Below are 24,716 nucleotides of genomic sequence, written 5' to 3' on the forward strand. Positions count from 1 at the left end.
TTAAAATGAGTTCATACATAAAAATGGCTTAAACCAGTGCTAGGCATGTGGTAAACACAACACAGGTACTTATTATTGTCATCATTCCTGTTTTTAGAAATAAGTGTGTGTGTGTGCGCGCATGCATGCTGGACCATTACTACAGGCTGTATTAAGCATTGCATTTGTCCTGTCTTATATAATCCTCACAATAGCCCTACGAGATAGGGAATATTTTCCTCTCCATCTCCTAGATGAAAACAGTGTTCATGCCCAGGTCACAGGGTATTCACACACAGGCAGGGTGGCTGCACAGTCCATACTCTCACCAACTGCAATTTATATTTTAAATCTTCTCCAGCTGCTTCATGAATCTCACGCTCTAGCAGGAGAGAAGGCAATAAATTAATTACAGACACTCCTCAGAGTGTTTCTTGGTGGAGGTAAATGGTAAAGTAGTTGACTTCAATTCAATCATTTGCCTCAAAATATATACAGGTATCCCCTGCTTTTTGAAAGTTCTCTTTATACTACTGTACTTTTACTAAAGACCTACATTAGTACCTGTTTTTGCTAATAGAAAGAAATCCAAAGAGAATTTTCATTTTTTCCAAAAAGGGGAGAAGCAATAATAGTGTTCAGTGTTGGCTTTGCAGGGAGCCATTACAGAGGCAGCAGCACTGGAGTGTCGAGTGTCAAGCTTGGCCCCAGGAAGCTCCTTCCCTGGAACCACACCCCACATCTCAGGTCCAGTGCGAGAGCCCAGCTGCGTCTGTGAGCATCTGTGCAGTGAAAGCTGTGAGCCGGGACCCAGATGTCATGGACAGGCCTTTTCTCGGTTTATTCTGTGCATCTGTGTCCTAAGGTGTTGGTCTTTGGCTTTGCACCATTTCAGCGTCTGAACATTTCATAGGAATGCGCTAATTCCGGACAGCAAGGGAACGCTGTGTACCATTAAGCCATGAGTATAAAGTATCAATCATAGGACATCAAAGTCTGTCATTAAACTAGACCAGAGGTAGGGGAGGGTGTGAGTGGTGATGTATGATGTGATGTGGGGGGTGGTATCCACTCACCTCCCAGCCTACGATGGATACTTGCCAACGGGCTATCTTGTCTATACTCTCCAGCTTGCGTTTGCGCTCATTGATCAAACAGGCTACGTTTTTCATGGCCTCGTAGGCTGCCTTTATATTGCTGTAATCACTGAAAAGTGAGAGGTGAATTTTAACCATATGACAGGCTACTCAACAAAATAATACATTCCTTCCCCAATCTGTATATTAATAGTCTAGACAACATGGCATTTAAACAGCAGCCATTGTTCCCTTTTTCTTGTTCCTCCATGAATAGGCTATAGTCTGCATAGGTTAAAGGAGCTGACCAACGCAATCCAGAATTCTTTGGAATAAGAATGTTGTCCTCATTTCCCAGAAATTACCATGAATGAAAGTAAATGCCACAAGAAATGTCTTAATCATTGTGACAATGAATGATTTTCATTAATAAAGAAAGGGCAGTCTGTGGTTGCTTTGGTTCTGATATAGCAAGTTGGCTACAGAAAGTACTTTAACAATCACTAATCATTTTCAAGAGTAATAATTTGCTCTGAGTCCCATCTTTCAGGTGTTCAGGAAAGGATACCAGAGGACACAGCCACAGAAGGTTGACCTAATGAGTCATGTAAACGCCAATGCGGCATTTATTTCATCAACAGATCTTCATTTCTGGTGCTTTCCATATGCTACAGTCAAATCAAACTAAAATGCTGCCCCAGCAGGCTCCTGCTCCCAGGGCCTCTAAAACTATCCTACCTAATAAAAGAGTAATATGCAAATTGACCGCACCTTTGCTACGACCAAGCCACGCCCACCAGCCAATCAGGGTGAGTATGCAAATTAACCCAACCAAGATGGCGGTTAATTTGCATATGCTGAAGGAGGGAGGAGTGAAGACTGAAGACAGCACAGAAGGAAGAGGGAGGGAAAATGGAAAGCAAGGCGGCTGCTGGAGGGAAAGCGGGGGCGGCGTGTGCGGCCGCAGAGGTGGGCAGCGGCGGGCGGTGGCGGCAGGTGCCGGTCGGGGCGCGCAGGCGGGTCGCGCAGCAGCTGTAGTGGCACGCATGGAGGTGGCGGTGGCCGCGGGGGCGGTGGGGCGGGGGACGGGAGAGATGGCGGTGGCGGGAAGGAAGCCCGCCGGAAGTCTTGCAGGAATCTTCCTGCAAAACGGGCCCCTGGTAGGTAATAAAAGAACTAAAACTGGAGTTCTAATCCGCACACAGGCTAAGAGATGTCCGCTATTGGAAACTTTCACATCCAAGTTTTGCTCAGCATTAATAACTTGGGGATATGTAAATCAATTGTCCAGTGGATGAGCTGAATTTTTTACTTTCTAGCACTTTCCCGTGTCTTACAGGGCAGACAGAGCCTATGGACTCAGTCGGACGGAATTAGAGTCCTCCTGCAAAGCCCAGAAAAAAGCCTTGGAAGCAGGTTCTATTGTTTATTTACAAACACCAGGAAATGCAGCTCCCAGGAAGTCTCTGGCCATCGGCCCAGAAGGCAGACCTGCTGTCTCAGACAGGCGATTCACACAGCAGAGCAGAGGAACAAGAAAAATGATTCAAGGGGCTGCCAAAATCCTGGAGCACAGCGCCCAGAGAGCTCTTCAGCAAGGAAGAAAGCGGCAAGATAATTGTTTTCTTCTGCAAGTTTTCCTTTTATTTTATATATACAATTAAAAAAGCAACAACAAAAAACAGTGTAATTTAAAAAAAAATTTTTTTTGTTTTGTTTCTCTTAAGACAAAGAAATGGGCTTTATGTAATTTCCTTTAAAATGATTAAGAAAAACAAAACAAAACAGACCTAATGTGCAATTTCCTTATAGTAAACATTAACTGCTAAAAGGTGATGTGTGAACTGGCCACAGCTTTCCCATCTTGGAATCTAATCTGCTTGCCTGGGTCTTTCAATATGTCTTTGCTTCTTATTTATTAGTTTCTCATCATGATGCATTTTTATTCTTTTTAAAAATTTTCTTCAAATTTGTAATTCTGTTGATTTTATTTTCTTTCCAAACTTTTCCACAAAAAAAAAAAAAAAAATGCATAGCTCTTTCAATAAACTCCCTTCTCTTAGTTTGGTAGTCCTAACTCTTTAAATACTCATATCTAGGATTAATTGTTCAGTGACCAGTGGCAGAGTGGGCAAAGAATGATCTATTCTGGGTACCCTGCAGGGCCAGGCACTGCCCTGGAGAATGTGATTGCTTCCGAACAATAGTTGTTAAAACCCAAAACAGTTGTGGTTTGCTCCAGCAGATTTCCTCACCATCCTTTCCCACTAAAATCCTTCCAGGTTGTCCTCTCCAGGGCTGCGGGTGCAGTGAGAGCTGTGGGCCGGTGACACAGGTGTCACGGGCAGGTTTGACTCTGGTCTGGAGCAGTAAGCTGTATCCTAAAACCCTGTCTGCAATGGTTGTGTCCCCACTGGCATTTCAGTTCTGCCCTGGTGAGAACATAAGCAATGACCCAACTGCTGCCACCTAAAGGCACCAAACAGGCCAGGCGGGTGTTGCTGTGGTGACATGGTCATGGAAAATGGATGTGCCCATTCCACTACCGAATGGGTGACATCGTACACATAAGCACAGCAAGATTACACCTTACTCTGTGCATGCAGGAAAATGTTGAGTTGCTATTAAGTAAGCAATGGAGAACTTTTGGCTCCCCCAGAGCTTAGGCACAAAGTAAGCCCTAAGGGAAGATGGAGAGTGCAGGCAGCCAATCACGTGAAACCCTGTGCTGGGAGAGGAAATGGGGTGGAAGGAATCTGGAGACAGAGCAGGCACCAGGACTGGGCCAGAAAGGGCCGAGAGCCAACCAGGATCTCTGTGAAATGTGCCTCCCAAGTGGACTCCACACGCTACCCTAGGCCTTGAGATTCCCTATTTTTTATAGCTCAAAATTTTCTATGTCCTCACCCCTTCTACAGAATAACATTTTGTTGGCAGTAAATAACACTGCTCTAAGGGTGAGTTAATGGGAAGCAACTAAAGTAGTACAGGAGAGAAAAGAAATATTTCTTACACTGTATTCAATTGGTCTATTTCTTTTTTTTTTTAATATATATTTTATTGATTTTTTTACAGAGAGGAAGGGAGAGGGATAGAGAGCTAGAAACATCAATGAGAGAGAAACATTGATCAGCTGCCTCCTGCACGCCCCCTACTGGGGATGTGCCCGCAACCAACGTACGTCCCCTTGACTGGAATCGAACCTGGGACCTTTCAGTCCGCAGGCTGACGCTCTATCCACTGAGCCAAACCGGCTTCGGCGTGGTCTATTTCTTTTTAAAAATTGTCTTTATTAATGACTGAATAGCTACAAAAGAGTATTTATAAAATATATGCCAATGATAGGACCATCAACACAACAAAAATCCCCATGTGCACAGAATACAGTATAAGAAATATTATTTTATTAAAAACTAGAAGCCCGTTGCACGAAGTTTCGTGCAATAGACCTTCCTTCACCTGGCTGCTGGCACCAGTTTTCCGCCAGCAGCAGTTTTCCTCTGGCCACCCACCGATCAGAGCGCCTCCCGCCAGCGCGATCGGCCACCCCGAGAGGAACTCCGATCGGGAGGCGCTCCGATCGGCGGGTGGCCAGAGGAAAACTGCTGCTGGCAGAAAACTGGTGCTGGCAGCCACGCAATCAGCCACCCCGAGTTCCACCACCGGCGCCTTCTGTGGGCTGCATCGGTCCTCCCGCAGTGCCGGCCGTTGGGGCCTGCGGGAGGAACGGGGGGTGGGGACTCGTGAGTCCCCGCTCTCCGCTCATCCTGTCAGCCCAATTGGCCACCCCAAGTCCCGCCCCCAGCCTGCCGCCGGCCCAATTGTGGGCGTAGCGGAGTAATAGTTATTTGCACACTTCCCTTTTATTAGGTAGGATTGATTTAGAGAGAGCGGAAGCAGGTGGGGAGGGGTAGGGGAGAGGGAAGGAGAGAGAGAGAGAGAAAGAGAGAAACAACGATTTGTTGTTCTACTTATTTATACATTCATTGGTTGATTCTTGTGTGTCCTGACTGGGGATTGAACCTGCAACCCTGACATATTGGGACAATGCTCTAACCAACTGAACTACCCAGCCAGGGCCCAAATCTTATTTATTTATTTATTTGTTTATTTATTTATTTGTAGACTGTTAAAACCATAAACTATATATATATATCTTTTTTTTAAAAAAATGTTTTTATTGATTTTAGAGAGAGAGATGAAGGGAGAGGGAAAGAAAAAGAGAGAAACATCAATAGCTACCGCCTGCACACACCCTACTGGAGACTTAGCCCACAACCTGGGCTTGTACCCTGACTGGGAATTGAACTGGTGACCTTTTGGTGTAAGGGACGGTGCTTGACTAACTAAGCCACACCAGACAGGGCTATTTTTTGATATCTCTAGGAATGGATATTCTGGGCCTCCATAACCCTATTTCAGAAGTAACAAAAGCCTGACACCTGAGCCCTCTGTCACTGCCATCCTGGGTAGCTCGGGAGAGCTGAAGGCCTCAGCATGTGGTGGAGAGATGGGCGTTGCCCGGTGGCCTCTCTCACCTGTGCTCCTGCGTGGTGTACTTGAGCAGCTCGGCCAGCTGCAGGGGGTACTTGCAGATCTTCTGCACGGGTGTGAGCAGGAAGCCGTCAATGGCGATGTCGATCATCTGCTGCAGCAGGCGGCAGGCCTCGAAGAAGTGCCGGTACCTGCTCTGCTTCATAAGGCTGGACAGCTCCGCGCAGGCCCCCGGGTGGTTGTTACAGTACTCGGAATAGATAGCGAAGCCCTCTTGCTGGGAAGGGGAAAGCACAGCGTCATCAGGCTATGGGGGGCTGTGGGCTGAGACAAGGACAAGCCTGTGTGAGGGGGCATCCCTGGGAGGAGGGAGAGGGTGCCCCAAGTCCTTCTACAGGGTTTTTCCCACCTGAGCAAGAAGCCCAAATCTTCTCTGTGGTAAGGGGCCATTTGCAGACTCTCCAGAGGGTTCTTATCTCTTGGGGGTGCAGGGAGAGGCTGCTCTAGGACTCAGAGCCCTGGTCCCTTTCCAGGCAGCCTCCCACAGACCCTGATACGGTGAGTCATAGGTGCACTGGGCTTCCCCAGAGAACAGCGCCCTCTACTGGCACCCTCCTCACCCCAGCTCAGATATAAGAGAAGAAGGTGTTATTCTTATGCCCAACTAGCTCCCTCCTCATCCTCTTTACTTTCCCTTTAAACTCCTTGACCAAGAGGTGAGGATTCAAAGCTACCGCCTTCTCACTGCGATATCCCACCACTTGGCTCCCACACACATTGCCCACCCACCTCCAAGGCAAGCCCTGCGCTCACTTCCTTTCTCCCTGGGTCACTTCCAGGCTGCAGCCATCCTGCCTGCTTCTCCATGATGCCTGCCCTTCTCCCGGACTCTGCAGAGCCACTTGGCGCCCCTCCACCCTCCCTCCCTGCACACTCCCGGGAGCAGGCTTGCTGGCTCGGTTCTCGGGCCTCTGCTTCCCACTCCAGGTGTCTCCTCACCACTGCCAGGCTCCACAGTCACAAACATCGACCTGCCCAGAGCAGGTTCCTTTCCGGCCATCTCCACTCCAACGTTTATACACAGGCGTGCTCCAACTCAACACCCACAACCAAACCCCTGCTGCCCTACAAGGCAGGCTTTCCTAACCCACCTGCTAATTCTTTCAGACTCAAAACCCTGCGAGTGGTTCTGACTGCTGCTTTCTTTGTTACCTATGACCAGTCTTGTCAGTTTGTCCTCAATGAGTCTGTCTGTGTTTCCACTGCCATCACCTTGCCCAGGCCCAGAAGCAGCAACCCCTCTGCTCCTCAGCTGAACTCTCCTGCCTCCAGGCGAGATCCACCCACGGGGGCTTCGTCCCGCTCGGGCGCTGCCGCCTCTGCAACCTGCCCTTCCGTGACTCAAAGCTTCTCTTAACCTCCATGGACCTTCTACTCTGGCCAAACGTCTTTTACAAAGTCCCAGACAGGCCCAGTGCTCTCATGGGCTCGACCTTCCCACGTGCATTCCCCCCACAGCATTGTTTTCAGCTGTTTGAAAGCAACCACCTGGGGGACCTGCTCCACACCACTGCCTCTACGAAGCTACTGGCCCCGCACCCAGCCTGTGCTGCAAGGAGGTGGTGGTGGTTGTCATTGCTGTTGATTCAGAATCTTCTTCCTCTGAAATCTTTTGGTATTAAATAGTGGCAGTCAATCATCAGTTATATGATCAGCTCGTGCCATTATCACAAGACTGGCCTGAGCATTTACACTGGTCACAAGCCTGGGTCCCAGAGCCACAGGCCTCAGTCTGTCTTCCCACCTGCCACTTACTAATGTGTGACCCTGGGTCAGTTACCCTATGGGCTTCAGATTCCTCATCTGTATAACGAGGACAATAATATACCTCCCTCACAGCAGTACAGGGGCTAATACAAGAAGATCCTGAAAACAGTGCTTAACATATAATAGACAATTAACAGGTCTTATTAAAAATTAAACCACATTGCATAAAAGTGGGAAGATCTTAAAAAAAATGGACTTAGTATATTTAGCTAAAGATTAACCATATAAACTAATCAACTTACTTTACAAGTGACATCTCCATTCTATGGGACATTAATCTAGCAAACAAAGAAACAAAAAGGACTCCTATTTTTAATGAAGAAACACTGCAAAATTATTTAACCAGATGTTATTAATAAAGAAGTAACAGGTGACATACATGTTGAAGAAAGCAGGATCCTATTTCACTTAAATGAGGCTCCTCTTTATTGTACTGTTTCTCAAGGTCTTTCAGGAACTTCCTTTGGAATTTATAAATATCTTCAATGTTTCCAAAAATGGTGGCTAGCTGTGCAACAGTGAACATTCCCGTGTGCTTGCGACACTGTCGAATATAGCCCTGCAAAAGGGAACATACGCTTTTAAAAACGAATTTGGAAATTCATAGAAATTATTTCTTTGAATAATACAGTATTTTGCATCCAAAGCCATTGTTTTGGAGCAGATTTTAATTACAGGAAATTACTTTAACATCTATGGGTCTCTGTTAGGAGAATCCTACTTCCATGACTACAATGTGCCATGTTTTAAAAACAAAAGGAAAGAGAAAAGATGTATGTGGCTGGATTTATCATTCAAGAAGCCATATATAGTTTCTACATTATATTCATGAAACAAGTTGCTCGGTTTCAAATACTAGCTCAAAAATTGGCCTTGTTATATTTTTTCTAAACTCTTCAGAAAATCATTCTCCTATTGCTGATTCTATTTCACAGCCAGGAAGACTTGTTAGAAACTACTAATTATGCACCCTGTTTGTACTATGGCTTAGGTAAGGAGTTAGTGAGGTAGGAAGGAAAGGCCATAAATATATGTAATAATTATTCCCAAATTAACATCATGTAATTATAGGCTAGACTGACTCTATGGTAAAATCCCACCATGGACTAGTTGGAATGAATTTTAACAGAAATACAATGTAAAGGTTCAGGGTACAGGCTCTGGGCAGACTGCCTGGTTTAAATCCCAACCCCACCACTTAACTTTTCCACGCCCCAGTTTCCTCACCTGTACACGGGCTAAGACCGAGTGAGAGTGTTGTGAGAGTAAAATGAGTTAACCCAGGTAGAGAGGGGTGGCACATAGTCAATGCTCAACAATTATTAGCAATTACTTTCATCTTCATAGAATGTCACTTTAAAGAAACTCCCTTAGCCATGAATCCCTACTGAACAGGGCGGCACAAACAAAACATTGGTACATCTGCATCTGGCCAGTTAGTCCAGTTACAGATGTGCGGCTGTCTCACTTCAGCCTGTCTTCAGGGATGAACGTGCCAGCTGAATTAAGAGTGCAGTGGCAGCACTCGCAGCAGGACAGTCTGGTATAATGCTCACACAAAACCCACAAAAACAAACCATGCCACGGGAGGAATAAAATGTATCTCGCAGCAGAACTATCATGATGCTGTGGAATATAGCTTTGGCTATCACTAGTGTTTTGTTTGCTTTTCTACATCTAAATGACTCAGCATCTCACCTGTGAGACAGTGTTAGAGGCAGTGGGCTGTACAACGCCAAACCTTTGAATCTTTGTCAAGTTAAGTGGGGTTCACTGACAGGTGTTGCCTTCTCTGACAGGCACTAGCTCTGAACAGTCTCAGGGTTCGGTGCTGAAAGAGACCGTGGCGTAGGGCCCCAAAAGAGACCTGGCTGCAACAGCCGGGCGGGTGGCCATGGCGCTCACCACTGATGCTCACCGAGGTAGACGCGTATGTAATGAGTGAGCAGTGTGTTCAGGAGCCAGAGGCATAGGAGGGTGTGACTGGGAACAGAAGAGAGCCAGGCGGGCATATCATAGTCATGTGACCACCTCAGTGAGGCCACATGTCTGGCGCCCTACCTCACAGATGTCCTTGAGGTGCTTGATGTACACCCGCTCGGTGTTCATGATCTCCTGGATGACGTTGGTCCGCATCTGCTGCTTGCTCTCAGCGTGTTTGTGGCGGGTCTTGCCAGCATCCTCCTGCTGCTCCTCGCCCTGCGTGCTGCTGGAATTCTCCGACAGCTCTTCCTGATTGACACGCAACTGCAGTGCACACACAGGGACGGGGTGGTTGGGAGAGGTGGCACCGGCACAGGCAGGGGTCCCCCATGGTTTCTGACCCTCACCTGTCTTAAGTACTTGGCAGAGCCGCATGGTGCCAGTGGCTCAAAACACAGCAGCAGTGCCAAGCAACTAGTTACCTTGGTTAAAAGTTTTCCTTTGACCCAGTTGAATTTCTAGGTTTGATTGAAACAATTATAAAAAACTGAATCTGTACAAAGAGTGAGTTTGGCCTGGACCATTCTACCTGCCGCTCCCCAGAGACAGGTGTGAGGGGTGAGAGGGCCCACACCTACCCTGACAAAGCTTGCCGGGAACCAGGCTTCCTTCTCCTCGCTCCGGCCCCACCACCAGTCCTTGTTAGAGGCTTCCAGAACCTGGATGACATCGCCTGCCTTGAAGCCCAGTTCCTGGTCATCCATGGTCACGTGGTCCCACAGGGCTTCTGCACAGACCACACTGCCATCACTGATCAGCTGAAAAGGAGACACGCAGGCGTGCTTAGTGTGAAAGTCAGGTGGGCAGAATGGGCGGGCGGGGGTCTGTGTGATGTCTCAGGGTGAGATGCACATCTCCTAGTTCTCATTTGTATACGACAACGGCTTTGGGTCAGTACTTACTGATTGTTACACAAAATGAACAAAGAAAAACATATTAGGGAAAAGAGAATTAGGTGAGCCTCTCTCACATGATCTTAAAGCCCAAATCCACTTTTTTAAAAAAAGTATAAATAGCTCACTTATCTGTAGATCAGTTAACTAACAAATCTGAATATCTCGAATATACACGGAGAAATGCTTTCTGAGCTGCCAAGCAAGATGTCACCAAGCGGAGCCTCCGAAGGTCACGCACGGAGCTTAACGGCAAGACCCTCAGCTTCACTCAGAACTCAGCATTCACACTTCACTCTCAATTTGAAAACGCTTTATAGTTTACTGCAGCCAAAGAGAACACAGAACGCTCTCCGTCTACAGCTCACAATGAAAGGGAAGAACAGGCACAGCTCCTGTGAGTCCAGTGCAGGCGCAGAGGACGGCGTCCGCTTGGCTCCCGGGCACCCTCACCGCCTGCTCACGGAGGCGCCAATAACTCCAAAGCTAGCGGTGCCTTCTAGAACGACTGCTGTGAAAAAGGCTGAAGATGCAGACTGGTAGAAAGTGCAGAGAGAAATATGTGGCTCATGCCAGCTCTGCCATTTACCAGCAAGTAATTTAGCCTCTTACTTTCAGAGTGTTTATTACAATATGGACGGTAACTGTAACATTTACCTCTTAGATAGGCTGTGAGATTTATGATAAAGGGAGAGCTTGTCAGAATGAACGGCCGCCCAAGCTAATGACTGCTGCTCTTATCACATGAAGGGAGGAACTTCATCACATAAATTGTCCTTGAAAATGCCAGAAACTGTTTGTCTAGTCAAAGTTCTAGGTTTTAGAACATGCAATAAGAAATAATCAGCCCTAACCGGTTTGGCTCAGTGGATAGAGAGTCAGCCTGCGGACTAAAGGGTCCCAGGTTCGATTCCGGTCAAGGGCATGTACCTTGGTTGCGGGCACATCCCCTGTAGGGGGTGTGCAGGAGGTAGCTGATTGATGTTTCTCTCTCATTGATGTTTCTAACTCTCTATCCCTCTCCTGTCCTCTCTATAAAAAAAAAAAATCAATAAAATATATATTAAAAAAAATAATCAGAGAGCAAAGTCTGAAGTGATGCTGGCCCTGGTATCGGGTGTCCACCACTGGTCACGTGTGGGATCCCAGTACCTCGTTGATGGCCAGCTGCTCCCCGCCTGGCTGCAGGTATCTGGGGTTGGCCTGACAGAGGTCTTCATAGCTGTAGTCCTCCTCGCTGCCGTTGTCGTCCACTAAGGCACAGGACTCAGTACCGCCATCTGAAGAAACTTAAAAAAAAGTGATGGCATGGTTTAAAAGACACAGCTAACAAACATTTTTAAATGACAAAATCATTAGAAACTTTCTACTGATCTATTTAATCCAGAAGTAGCAGTTGATGCTAAAAAGGGCTGGGTTTAAGCGACACATTAGGTAGGAAGGGGAACAATTCAGAGAGCATTGCCAATGTTAACATAGTGTTATTTCATGAGCTAGGATACTGCGTGAACTAGGTGTGATTTAGTTGGAAATTTGTGCTGGAAATATAGTGTTTCTAAGCAACATGTTGATAAAGCTTGAGAAGTAAAAGAAATAAAAAATATAATCATTTTTTTAAAAAGCATTTTGTTTCCATTTTTTACCTGTAAGGCAGTAGCACCACTAAAATCGAATGGTCCCAGTAGTATCATTAAGTGAAAACATGTAGCCATTTTTACTAGTTTTTCACATGGGAACTCACACTATCAGAATCGGGAATTTACCAAAAAAAGAGAAAGACCTTTTAACGATGGGTATAATGTTTTAGATTAACCACCTCGGTATTCAGATTTTCTTTCTTGGGACAGTGGCCTATTCTGGCCAAGGCTAACCTGTCATCAAGCAAAGGGAATTTAAATAATAACAGAACATCCTGGTGAAGAGGACAGGAAAGGTTTCATGGAACGAAACGTGGCCAGATCCGATGCAACAGCAGCACATCTAACGAGAGACGAGCCTGGAAGAGCAAGCTGGGAGCACACTGCCTGTCGGGGCTGTGAGAGCCAGTGCTGGCCACGGGCTGCTCTTTCAGGCTGAGTGTGGGAGTGACAGGTTTAGAGTCACAGGGCCGGGTTTGAACTCTGGCCCTGCCCCTCTGCAGGCAGGCGGCCCTAACCAAGCAATTTAATCTCTCTGAGCTTTACATTCTGTTGTAAAAAGTATTTTCTTTCTTTTTAAGAGAATCAAGTGAGATTATGTGTGTCAAGCTCCTAGCAAATTCACTAAAGAGAGTTATTGTGGTGATGGCAGCAAGCGTGGCAGGAGCAGGGCTGGTGGGGCAGAGGCCGGATCCGAAATGGCCAAGGGAAATAAAACTCAGAACACGGTGGGCAGGTTGAGCAGTGGGAGGGAGCTGTCTGCCCTTGTTTTCATCAAGGACTTACGATTCTGAATTTCTAATAACGGGGACTACTTTCTAAGCAGAACAACTTTCTTTAAAAATAATTATTTTTAAAATCCTCACCCGAGGGTATGTTCTTATTGATTTAAGAGAGAGAGGAAGGGAGAGAAACATCAACCGGCTGCCTCACGTAGGCACCTCACAGGGGATCAAACCCACAATATAGTACGTGCCCTGACTGGGAGTCCAACCTGTGACTTTTCAGTATATGGGATGATGCTCCAACCAACTGAGCTACATGGGCCAGGGCAGAACAACTTTCTTGTTTTTAATGGCATCTTTTCTATTATTTATTTTGTACTAAGCCTTCAAAATTTGATGGGCATTTTACATTTGCAGCCCAGCCCAGCCCATCTGGACCGGCCACATTTCAGGTGCTCTGCACGCGCGGCCAGCCCCTGCCCATGCCCCGTGCTCTGCATCCCAGGCCCTCACAGCTTTCCTCCTTCCCCATCACTTCAGCTATGCTATCGTGAACAACTTTTTAAAAGCAATACGCTTTGTAAACAGAGACTAGAATTCTTACTAGAATGCTTACTGGAATTCTTACAGCAAATTGAAAAAGAATTGCAACCATGGAGGGTAATAAACGTGAAAACAAGCTCTATGAATGTATTTTTAGCACTGGATTGTTAAGTTTTCTTCACGGAACAGACCGGACAAACGATGATGCCGAGAGACACGCGTAGCACACTAAGTGCAATGGTGGGAAGGAAGACGGCAGTGCAGCCCACAAGCTGGACCCACTCTTTCCTAGTGCCCGGCCTCTGGGCTCACGCTCTGGACAGAACACTTCTTGGCAACGCCCAAGCCAGGTCTCCACAAGGGCCCATGCCTTACATGTGCTTTCGCACAGCCTGGGGTGCTCCTCCGCACCTGGAAACCCCACACCCCAGCTGCAGTCACTCCCCTTCAGAGCTGCTCCCAGTCCTTCCTTCTGCAGCAGCACCTACATGGTGAAGCATAGCCTGCCATTCGCATGTCTGTGTCCCAGTTAGGCTAACGGCGGTCTGTTTACAGTGAGGACGGTCTGGATATTGGGCAGTCAGTGAGTTTGGGATGTGCTGATGACTAAGCAGCTGAGGTGGAGGACAGGAGGGTGCTGGGCTCGGACCACATGGTGCCTGGCACCCTCCTGCACCCCACTCTCTCCTCCCTGCTCCCAGCCCGTCTCACTCAGGAAAGACCAGGGCCTGTGTCTGAGAGGTAAAAGTGAAAGTGAGCTGCCTCAGGGAGGAAGAAATTGCAGTGAACAAATGTTCCTGAACTTGACCACAAAGCCAAGAAGCAGATGAAAGCTCTCCAGACACCTGGCACTGCCTTCTAGACGCCAGCTTGCTTGCTGACACACTGAGAGAGGCAGCACCTGGCCCCCGGCACTGCTAATGGGCCAGGTGAGGGGACTGCAGGCAGGTGGGCAGCAGAGCCAGCTGTGTGTGTGTGTGTGTGTGTGTGTGTGTGTGTGTGTGTCTGTCTCTCTCTCTCTCTCTCTCTCTCTCTCTGGGGAGAAATTTAGGCCGCCCTGTCTGAGAAGGGCGTGTGAGCCTGGACAAGGCACAGTGCCTTCTACCTCCTGTGCTGTGGTGGGTCTTGCCGGCAGAGAACACAGGGCCACCTGGTCTAGTGCACTTTCCTGGTTGTGTTTGGGTGAGGGCGGGAGAAGGTGTTGAAGAAGCAAATTATAAAGTTTTTCGAAGACAAACAAGTGTGTCTTAGACCACAGAGGAGATAACACTAAAGCTGAGTCTTATCTACCCGGAGTCCTTGGAGCAGCTGCCCAGACTATCATCCTACACTGAGGCTGGTCGACAACAGAAATGTCCCCATGATCCCGGGCGAGGAGGGTACACATAAACCGCTGGGCTGTATGGGGCCCAGAGTGGCAGGAACCCCCAGCTTTAGCAAGCGCTGATCTACACAGCCTGGCTCCAACGGCATGGCTCCTCATGACATGTCAGCTCCAGCTGGCCCAAAGAAGTAAAGCTCAGAAAAATGAAGGCTTCTGGGCCTCTCACCCACAGCAAAGCCCTGAAAATGCCACTTTCTCCCTCAGAGACCCACTGAACAGTGTTTTCCTAAGGAGACTTCCTTATCATTGGCTCTGGCTATTGCTGTGATAATCCGTAAAGGAGAATAAAAGCCAGCAGTGATCATGTACAAATCCACAATTTACAAGTTTAATGAAAAAAGGACACCACTGAAAAACAGGCTAAATCTTTACAGGAGGTACTGGAAGAAAGTTCTCTGGAAACAGATTTGGACTTCATATATTGAATGATCTCTGAGTTGCTATTATAAACACTTAGAAAAATGGCTCAGGCTGAGGTGCTTCCTAAGGTTACAACAGTGAATGTTTCAACACAGATTAGTAATCCGCTGAGCACTGAAGAAACTGGAGGGTTCCAAGTGCTCGGGGAAGGCTGGTGGGGCAGGAGGCCCAGGGTGGGAGAGATGCGATGTGCACAAGGGAAAGGCTATGGAATTCTGACTGAATACCTGGGAAATCATCCTAGCTTTATGAACTTCCCAGCAAAATGACCTTGGGCAAGTCACTTATCCTTTTCCAACCTCACTTTTCCCATCTGTAAAATGGGAGTAAGTTTAAATTTTATCTCTTTAGAGGTCATTCTTTTTCTTCTGCCTTTCACACCCCAGGTCCAACTCATCAGCAAATCCTGCCTCTCCCTTCAGAATGTGTCCAGAATCCAGCCACTTCTCACCACTCTCCCACTACTCAAGCCTCATTCACCTCAAGTTGGGTCACCCCAGCAATGCCTTACTGTTCTCCCTGCTGCTGCCCCTGTTCCCATACCCTAATTCTCATCAAAGCAGCCAGAATGATCATGCTAATCCATTCAGAAGTTGGATCATTCACTACATCTCCCACCACTCTCACTCAGCTCTGGCCCTGATGGTGCCTGCTTCACACACCAGGCAGCCTCCGTCAGGGCCTCCCATTCCCTGCACCCACACCTTCTCCCAAGCATACAAACGCTCAGCAGGTCCTTCCCTGACCATCACATTTAAAACTGCAATTCTCAACCCCACCCACTCCTCTTTCCTGGTTTATTTTTCTCCATTGCATTGATCACCATCTAATATATTGTGTTCATTATCTGTCTCCCCCAACTAAATGTAAACTACATAAAGATAGTGATTTTTGTCTGCTTTGTTTTTTTGTTTGTTTGTTTCTTTCTTTTTATCTTCACCAGAGGATAAGCTTTAACTGTTTTAGAGAGGAAGGGAGAAAAAGAAATATTGATTGTCTGCCTCCTGCACATACCCTGACAGGGATCAAACCCTCAACCTAGGTACGTGTCCTGACTGGGAATCGAACCTGCAACCTTTTGGTGCTTTGGGTATATGGGACGATGTCCCCATCAACTGAGCCACCTGGCCAGGGTTGTCTGCTTTGTTCTTAATTGTACTTCTAATGCCTAAACCACTGCCTGGCACACTCAAGTACAGTAAGTGTTTATTGGATAGATGGCCAGATGGAAAAACAGCATATGAACTAATAGCAGCGCTTTGTGGTCAAATTAACCTGGCTTCAAATAATCATGTTGCACAAAATCTTTTTACTTTTTTTTTTGTAGTCTGAGTCCTTTGTCAAGTTCCTTTCTCAGGTTTTTAACCTGTCAAATGTGGATAATAAATTCACAGGGTCATTTGTAAATTCTCAATTACTAATTGTTATTTGTTTGTTGTGAGCCACAAATGAAATGATTCTATATAATAATAGAGGAATATGCAAATTGTCCATTACTCTGTAACGTCACGACCGATTGCGGGGAGGCTGCCTGCGCGTGCTCGGCGTTGCTCCAGAGACCGGGCGGAAGCAGGGAGGTGCCTGGAGGAGGCAGGACCATCCTGTGGCGGGAGGGCGGGGGTGAGAGCCCATAGCACCCCCCTCACCAGTCCTTCGCCACCCACCGCTCGCTCGCTCTCAGAGTGCCCCGCTGCCCACCTGCCAGGGGAAGGAGCACAGCACAGCAGGCGGGAGGCTTCCACGCTCTCCTCCGGCGCCATGACGGGGCGGAGCCGCCGCGTTACTCCGGAGACAAGCAGAAGTGGGGAGGTACCCGGAGAAGGCGGGACCAGCCCGAGGCAACTCGAGGGACTAAGGGCGGGGCTTAAAACGGCCAGAGAAGGCCAGAGGGGTCAGGGGCTGGGCCAGGCGCGCTGGAGCTCTGTGTGGAGAGGTTCGAGGTTGGGGTGTCAAGGCAGGGCGGGGCCGCGCGATTTCACGCGCTGGGCTCCTAGTGATATATAAAAGCACTGAAAAAAACTTTGAAGAAATGCAAGACTATTTCATTGTTTTAAGCCTTTTTGCATGACTCAAGCTCATATAATCCTCATGACTCTGCTCCGCGGAGGGTACTATTTGTTTCTCCATTTACAGACAAGTAGACCGAAATCCCAATACCACACGGCTATGTGCAGAGACTCCAAGCCCACGTCATCGAACTCCTGCCCACTGGGCGCCACTGCCTCTTCTAATATAGTACTAACTCTGCTACTATTGAGAAGGCAAAAGCTAACTAGACAAATATTAAGAAGAGCTTAGTTCCCCAAATCTAGCACTTCTACAGCATTGTGGATAGTAGTAAATTCACTGGTCCTCTGCTCCTTTTACTAACCTTTTCTTTCTACTCCTGATCCCTGTCTCCAGCTGGGTCTGCAAGGATCTCATCAACTCCTGTTGTATCCTTTGCCTTCATGACCTTAACTCCGTGGTCGGCAAACTGCGGCTCGCGAGCCACATGCGGCTATTTGGCCCCTTGAGTGTGGCTCTTCCACAAAATACCACGGCCTGGGCGAATCTATTTTGAAGAAGTGGCGTTAGAAGAAGTTTAAATTTTAAAAATTTGGCTCTCAAAAGAAATTTCAATCGTTGTACTGTTGATATTTGGCTCTGTTGACTAATGAGTTTGCCGACCACTGCCTTAACTATTTCATAACTTTATAGACCCCTCTCCGTTGACAATTCCTTGAAACCCTGCCTGTAATTTAGTGAACTTTACGGAGCTGGATTTTTCAGTGTCTGGTGTCTCGCTGGGAGGGGCCTCCGAGCTACATTTGGACACTATGTGCTCATCGCATAGTTTGCTCTCATTCCCCACACTCACTGTCTTCACGTGGGTTTCCTTTCTGAGAGTACAACCTCCTCCAGGGAAGGGCAGTCTTTTTATACTTGCATCCCCGGCGCTGAGCATAATACCTGACATATAGAAGGCACTCAATGAATCTTTTTCAACTGAACTGCAAACTGCTGACGGGGAAACTGAGGTTCCAAGGAGCTTATTTATCTGGGCTACACAAGTGCTGGGTCCGAGGCAGGATGCACACCCAGGTCTCCCTGCCTCCCATTGAGGACTTACCAACTTCTAGCAGAAAACCCTCCTCCTGTCTCCACAGCCCCCGCCCCCACCCTAAGCCACCCTACACGTTACTTCCAAGGTAAGCCTCATAAAACAGTGGTTTCATCATTTTCACAAGAAACTACACAGCAGTTATCCATTGCATCATGACAAAATTCCTCTTTGGTATTTCAAAGCCCTCTGTAGCCTACTTAAACAATCTTTATCTCCCACTGGGTGCCAATCTTCCACTGGGCAATCCCCTTCACCACGGCCCAAACCACAGGCCTGCTCACCGCTTCCTCATGCCTCATGTCACTCTTCACATGGATGTAGAACCACTAACTTCAATGGCTTCAAAATCTTCAACTATAGCAGAGTTAATAATGATGACTTTAATGAAATTTTACATGATGTAGAGCTACTATAAATTCTCAAAATGTACTTCAGCAAAATTAGGGAAAATATATTCTCAAAATACAAGAGTAAATTTTTTTCATTCCTTCTTTCTATTGTGGTAAAAACAAACACACACACACACACACAAAAACCCACAACATTAAAATTAACCATTTGAACGATTTTTAAGTATACAGTTTGTAGTGTTATTCACATTGTTGTATGACAGATTTCTAGAAGTGAAACTTTATACCCATTAAACACTAATTCTCCCTCCTTCGTCCCCATTCCCTGGCAAACACCTTTCTCCTTTCTTTTTCTATAAATCTGGCTAACTAGTTACTCCATATGAGTAGAATCATACAGTCTTTATCCCTTTTGTATCTGGCTTATTTCACTTAATATACTCAAGGTGCTTCCACATGGTCAAATGTATCAGAATTTCCTTGGTCAAGTGTATCAGAATTTCCTTCTTTTTTAAGGAATGATATTCTATTGTATGCATGTACCATGTTTTCTTTATCCATTCATCTGTTGATGGACGTCTGTGCTGCTTCCACCTCTTAATTACTGTGAATAATGCTGCTATGAACATGGGTGTGCACCCATCTCTTCAAGATCTTGCTTTGAATTCTTTTGGATATATATCCAGAAGTGGGAGTACTGAATCAAATAGTAATTCTATTTTCAACTTTTGGAGAAATACCCACACTGTTTTCCATTATGGCTGCACCATTCTATACTCTCACCAACAGTGCACAGGGTTCCAATTTCCCTGCACCCTCACCACCTGTATTATTACTTGTATTGAATAAACCAGTGTGGAAAAGCCATTTTGCAAATGACCCTGTGAAAGACCCCGAACAGCTGCAGCAATTTTGAGAAAGAAAAAAAAGTTGGAGAAATCACAATACCAGATTTCATGTTATACTACAAAGCCACCGTAAACAAAACAGCCTGGTACTGGCACAAGAACAGGCATATAAATCAATGGAACAGAACAGAGAACCCAGAAATTGACTCAAGCCGTTACACTCAATTAATATTTGACAAAGGAGGCAAGAGCATACAATGGAGTCAAGAGAATCTCTTCAATAAATGGTGTTGGGAAAATTGGACAGATACATGCAAAAAATAAAAAAATGAAACTAGACCACCAACTTACACCATACACAAGAATAAACTCAAAATGGCTAAAAGACCTTAAGTTGTGAAACTATAAAAATCCTAGAAGAAACCATAGGCAGCAAAATCTCAGACATCTCTCATAGCAATATGTTTACAGATACATCTCCTAGGGCAAAGGAAACTAAGGAGAAAATAAACAAATGGGACCACATCAAAATAAAAAGCTTCTGCACAACAAAAGAAACCATCAACAAATGTAAAGGGAGCCCACTTTATGGGAGAACATATTTGGCAATGATACATCTGATGAAGGGTTAATATCCAAAATATATAAGAAACTCGTACAACTTAACAGAAGGAAGACAAACAATCCAATTTGAAATATGGGCAAAGGACCTAAATAGACACTTCTCCAAAGAGGACATACAGATGGCCAAGAGACATATGAAAAAAATGCTCAAAGTCATTGATCATCAGAGAGATGCAAATGAAAAAAACAATGAGGTATCATCTCATACCTGTCAGATTAGCTACCATCAACAAATGACAAGTGCTGGTGAGGATGTAGAGAAAGGGAACCCTAGTACACTGCTGGTGGGAATGCAGACTGGTGCAGCCATTATGGAAAACAATATGGAATTACCTAAAAAAATTAAATATGGAACTTCCATTTGACCCAGTGATCCCACTTCTAGGAATATATCCTATGAAACCCAGAACACCAATCAGAAAGAATGTATGCACCCCTATGTACATAGCAGCACAATTTACAATAGCTAAGATCTGGAAACAACCCAAGTGCCCATAGATGAGTAGATAAAAAAGCTGTGGTATATTTATACCATGGAGTACTATGCAGCATGGAGGGACCTGGAGAGTATCATGCTAAGTGAAATGAGTCAGTCAGAGAAAGACAAGTATCACATGATCTCACTCATATGTGGAATCTAAGTAACAAGATGAACTGATGAACAGAGTGGATCCAGAGACATGGAAGCATGAAACAGAGTGAGGAATCTCAGAGGGAAAGCGGGGGAGGGTGGGTGGGAGATAATCAACCAAAGACCTTGTATGCACATGTGTATAACCCATGGACACAGACTATAGGGTTCTGAAGGCTTGGGGCACAGGGGAAGAACTGGAGGGGGTCAATGGGGAGAAAAAAGGAACATATGTAATACTATCAATAATAAAGAATTATTGGGGTGATGGGGGCTTGCCCGGGGTGGGAATGGCTCGGGGGTGGGGGGAGGGAAGGAGGGAGTGTCAATCGGGAAAAGGAAGACATATGTAAAACTTTAGACAATAAATAAACAAAATGTAAAAAAGTTAAAAAAATAACAAAGAATTATTGTTGAAAGTATTACAAAGTATATATTATATATTTTGGAAAAAATAAGAAAATGACCCTGTAAACATAGAGCAAAGACTATTGCAAATTGAAATCACGTTTACAACTCCAAATTCCTAGACATAATGATAAGAGGGTAGACAAGCTATAGTCAAGCCCAGTGAGAACATCTTTTATCATCTAAAAGTTCTGCATATGGATTTTTAGCACATACTTCTGGCTATGGACAGTTCTGAGACAATGTACCTTTTCCATAGATAGGTATATATGTATAAACTAGAGGCCTGGTGCACGAATTCGTGCATGGGTGGGGTCTGGCCAGCCTGCCTCAATGGGGGCCAATCGGGGCTGGGCTGATGGGAGGAGGGGCCACAGGAAGTTGTGGGGGCCTGATTAGGGCCTGATCGGACCAGTTGGCCCCTGCAGTGCGCATCATAGCGATAGGTCATTCCGTCGTTCCGGTTGCTTGGCTTTTAAATATATAGATATTCTAAATTTGTAAAAAGTGAATTTTTAACATTCCTATTTAGTCATCATAGTTAACAGTATTCCAGAAGGGCTGCCATGTAGGGTCTCCTAGACACTGTATTTGGGCACCTTCTTTGTGTGGCACCATTTATCCTACTAGCCTCCTGCTCCACACAGTTCTATCTTAAGATTCAGCCCTCAGTTCTCCTCTCACCTCCAAGCTCAGTATTTTTCATTACTCCCCAAATGACCTGATCACTTCCAGGCTGCAGGCAGCAGCATGAGCAGGTGCCCGCCCACATTTCCAGCCCTGGAGAGAAATGCCGATCCAGAGAAGATAGGCCAGTCTTTCAGTCTTTCAGCACTGTTGCAAATACAATTAGAGATTGTTTATGTCTTTAAAAATGCCAGCAATAAACCGCTTCCACAACTCCTCAGAAAACTTACGACATCCTTCTGTCTGAACTGAGATTGTACATTTGTGAAGGGATGAAACTTGACAACTGATTATGAAGGTGAATTTTTATGACAGGAAATATCAAATATCACCAACAATGGACAACTATTATACAACACGTGCCAAAGGATAAGGACTTCCTATAGGAGTTATGCCCATAGTAAAAACAGGCCCTCAGCTCAGGTCCTGGTGGGAGTTTTTCTCAGGACATACAACAGGTCTCTTTGCTGTTTGGTTTATTTTTGCTCATTTTAAGGGCTTTTGTTCAGAGACAAAATTTCAAAAGCACTGGACTTCAAAGCCCTTGCTTCGGGCCCCAGGGAGGCGAGCTGGAAGAGGCCCTGATCTCCCTGAGGCTCTACGCCACTGTCTCACCTGTCTCATGTGGCAGGGTAGGTGTGGAAGGGTTTTGTAAAATAAAAGGAAGGTAAGAACTGGATTTCACAACCAGGCAGTTGGCGGGGAGGCAATATGGACACTGGCTATTTTCATGAAGGGCCCAGGCCATCGCCAACACTAATGACCTCAGAGCAGCACTCTCCCCAGCCCTGCAGCTCCTCCATGGGGATTTCCCTCACTAAATCTAGACTGACTGCAGGGAAATTCCCACACTTAGAATAATCTGTTAAAAACATGTCTTTCTTTTAGAAAACCTGCTGACAGACTTCCTCAAGTTTGAGATAAGCCATTCATTCTCGCTTCCCATCTTCAAACGGAAATGGCAAACGCAGGCAGAAGGCAGGCAGCTGGTGCTCAGGGCCACGAGCAGCTTTCACAAGGCCATTGCTGTCTGGGCTGAAGCTATGAGCCCACACCCTGATCACCACGGGGACTCTCAAGGCATGGTGATACACACAGAGGGAACGAACTGGTCACAGGAGGGCGACCTTCAATGGCAAACATGCTACACCACTTCCAGGACCATTCCTCTTCAGTGGTTCCCAAACTCCCAGGGCTGATGGCCTCCAATCACATGGGGCACATTTAGAAAAATAAAGATTCCTGCCCTCGATGGACACGGGAATTAGGTTCTCGAGGGGAGTGGGGAGGCGAGGGGAGGGGAGGCGAGGCGAGGGAAGGAGAGGGGAGGGGAGGGGAGGAAGTTTGCTGAGAATGTATTTTCAAAAACTCTCCCAGGATTCTGATGCCTGGCTAAGCATGGGAACTTAAGACTACACTTAAACCTACCTGCTCAATTATATTCTAGGACATCTTCATTTTTTTGCCTGTCCCTGCAGCAAGCCACAAGTTGGAAGGCAATGGATTCTGATCTCATTGGCTGAAAACCTCTGCTTTAGCTGCGCCTGTGCCACTGAGTTCCCAGTATTAACAAAAAGGACAAAATCCTTTTGTCCATGCTACCTCTCCACCTGGAGTCACTTTCCCACCCCAAACAGGTGATCAAATTCCGACTCCCCCTCCCAGTCTAGCCATCACTTCTTGAGATAGGATCCGAGATTTCTCGGCTCTCCTCCGTTATTCCCCGATCCTCTGTGGTCATGATCTGTTTTTAATGTCCTAGAAGCATGTTGGACTTACCTCTTTAACCTTTTGCACTCGGATGTCGAGTGTGACTCGACACGGTTAGCATTAAATCCCGAGTAGAATAAAGGAATCGAGAAAAAAGCAAGCGAGTGCAAAGGGTTAAAAATATTTACCACAATTATGTTGCTATTATATGTAAGCTGTTGAACTAAAATATTCTCACTAGCTGTTTATGTGTCTAACTCCTAATATCCAACCCCAATGCTGATGCTCTCAGGGATAAGAACTTGCGTGTCAGTCAGGGTTAGTTGGCTGAATAAGAGTGAAACATCTTTCACACTCTAGAATTTAAATGGACACTCTCAGGAAAGTCACGATCATGCCTAATCTAGACTTCCAAATCACTTTGCATACAGTACTTTTGAATCTTTTCCTAGAAGTGGACTTGCTAACCTTCACTGATAACTTGTCTCATGTCTAAGGGCCTCCTGGACAGAATTCCCTCCATCTGTGCTCACCTTAGGGTCGCTGCTGACTTCTGCTGCCCAAAGCAGTGAGAGGAGTAAGTTATCTCCTGACTGAACTTAATTTACATCAAGCCTGAAAATGTGTTTTGTTTCTATAAATGGTTTAGTGAGTTTTATTTTAAATTACCTATGAATAATTTTCCCTCTTTTCAAGTTAAAGCCAAAACTTGTCCTAGAGTTGTGTCATACAGGCCTGTAAAATGGGTTCAGGGCCTTGGAAAGGCAGGAGGGTCTGGGCCATGAGCCCTGGTCAGTCATCCACCCCCAGTCTTCCCTCCACTATCTCCTGGGAGCCCAATGGCTTGAGGGCCCTCAGTCAGTAGCTCAGCTTCCTCCTATTCTGGAATTTTGCTGTCATTTCCATTTTTAAAAAATTCCTCACTAGAAGATACGTTTCCATTGATTTTTAGAGAGAGGAAGGGAGAGGGAGAGAGGGAGAGGAATGCAGGATAAGGGAGAAGGAAGGAGGAAGGGAGGGAGAAACATCAATGGGTTGCTTGCTTCCCATATTCACCCTGACCAGGGATTTAACCCACAAACTGGGCATGTGCCCTGACCGGGAATCGAACCCATGACCCTTCGGTGCACGGGATGATGCTCCAACCAAACTAGCCACACCAGCCAGGGCTCATTTCTATTTTAATACACGTACGCCTAGTCTCAGGAACAGACTGAACCGGTCTTCCAAGTCGGAGAAGCAGTGAGCTCCTTTCTCACAGCCAGGCTCATCAAGGGAACAGAGCCACTTACGATGGCAGGGCCTGAGCACAGGAGCCCTGATGGTACTGGTGAGGGGGAGCGTGCACAGCTTTGCACAGCAGCTTCTGACATGCTGGGTCTCCAGCTCCG

At 46.3% G+C, this 24,716-nt stretch overlaps 1 protein-coding gene across 4 annotated transcripts in view; it reads right to left on the minus strand.

Moving 5' to 3' along the window:
• Window positions 1–24,716, minus strand: part of SPATA13 (spermatogenesis associated 13) — a 366,978-nt gene that overhangs the window by 10,456 nt on the left and 331,806 nt on the right. For all 4 annotated transcript variants that reach the window (XM_079774094.1, XM_079774091.1, XM_079774093.1 and 1 more), the window contains 6 exons: window positions 11,405–11,541; window positions 9,938–10,117; window positions 9,438–9,623; window positions 7,756–7,935; window positions 5,594–5,826; window positions 1,056–1,185 (listed from right to left, as the gene is read on the minus strand). In XM_079774094.1, the coding sequence (XP_079630220.1) occupies window positions 1,056–1,185; window positions 5,594–5,826; window positions 7,756–7,935; window positions 9,438–9,623; window positions 9,938–10,117; window positions 11,405–11,541 (1,046 nt within the window). The remainder of the gene's footprint in view (window positions 1–1,055; window positions 1,186–5,593; window positions 5,827–7,755; window positions 7,936–9,437; window positions 9,624–9,937; window positions 10,118–11,404; window positions 11,542–24,716) is intronic.

This window comes from Cnephaeus nilssonii, assembly GCF_951640355.1.
Source record: "Cnephaeus nilssonii genome assembly, chromosome: 6".
Taxonomy (NCBI): Eukaryota; Metazoa; Chordata; class Mammalia; order Chiroptera; family Vespertilionidae; genus Cnephaeus; species Cnephaeus nilssonii.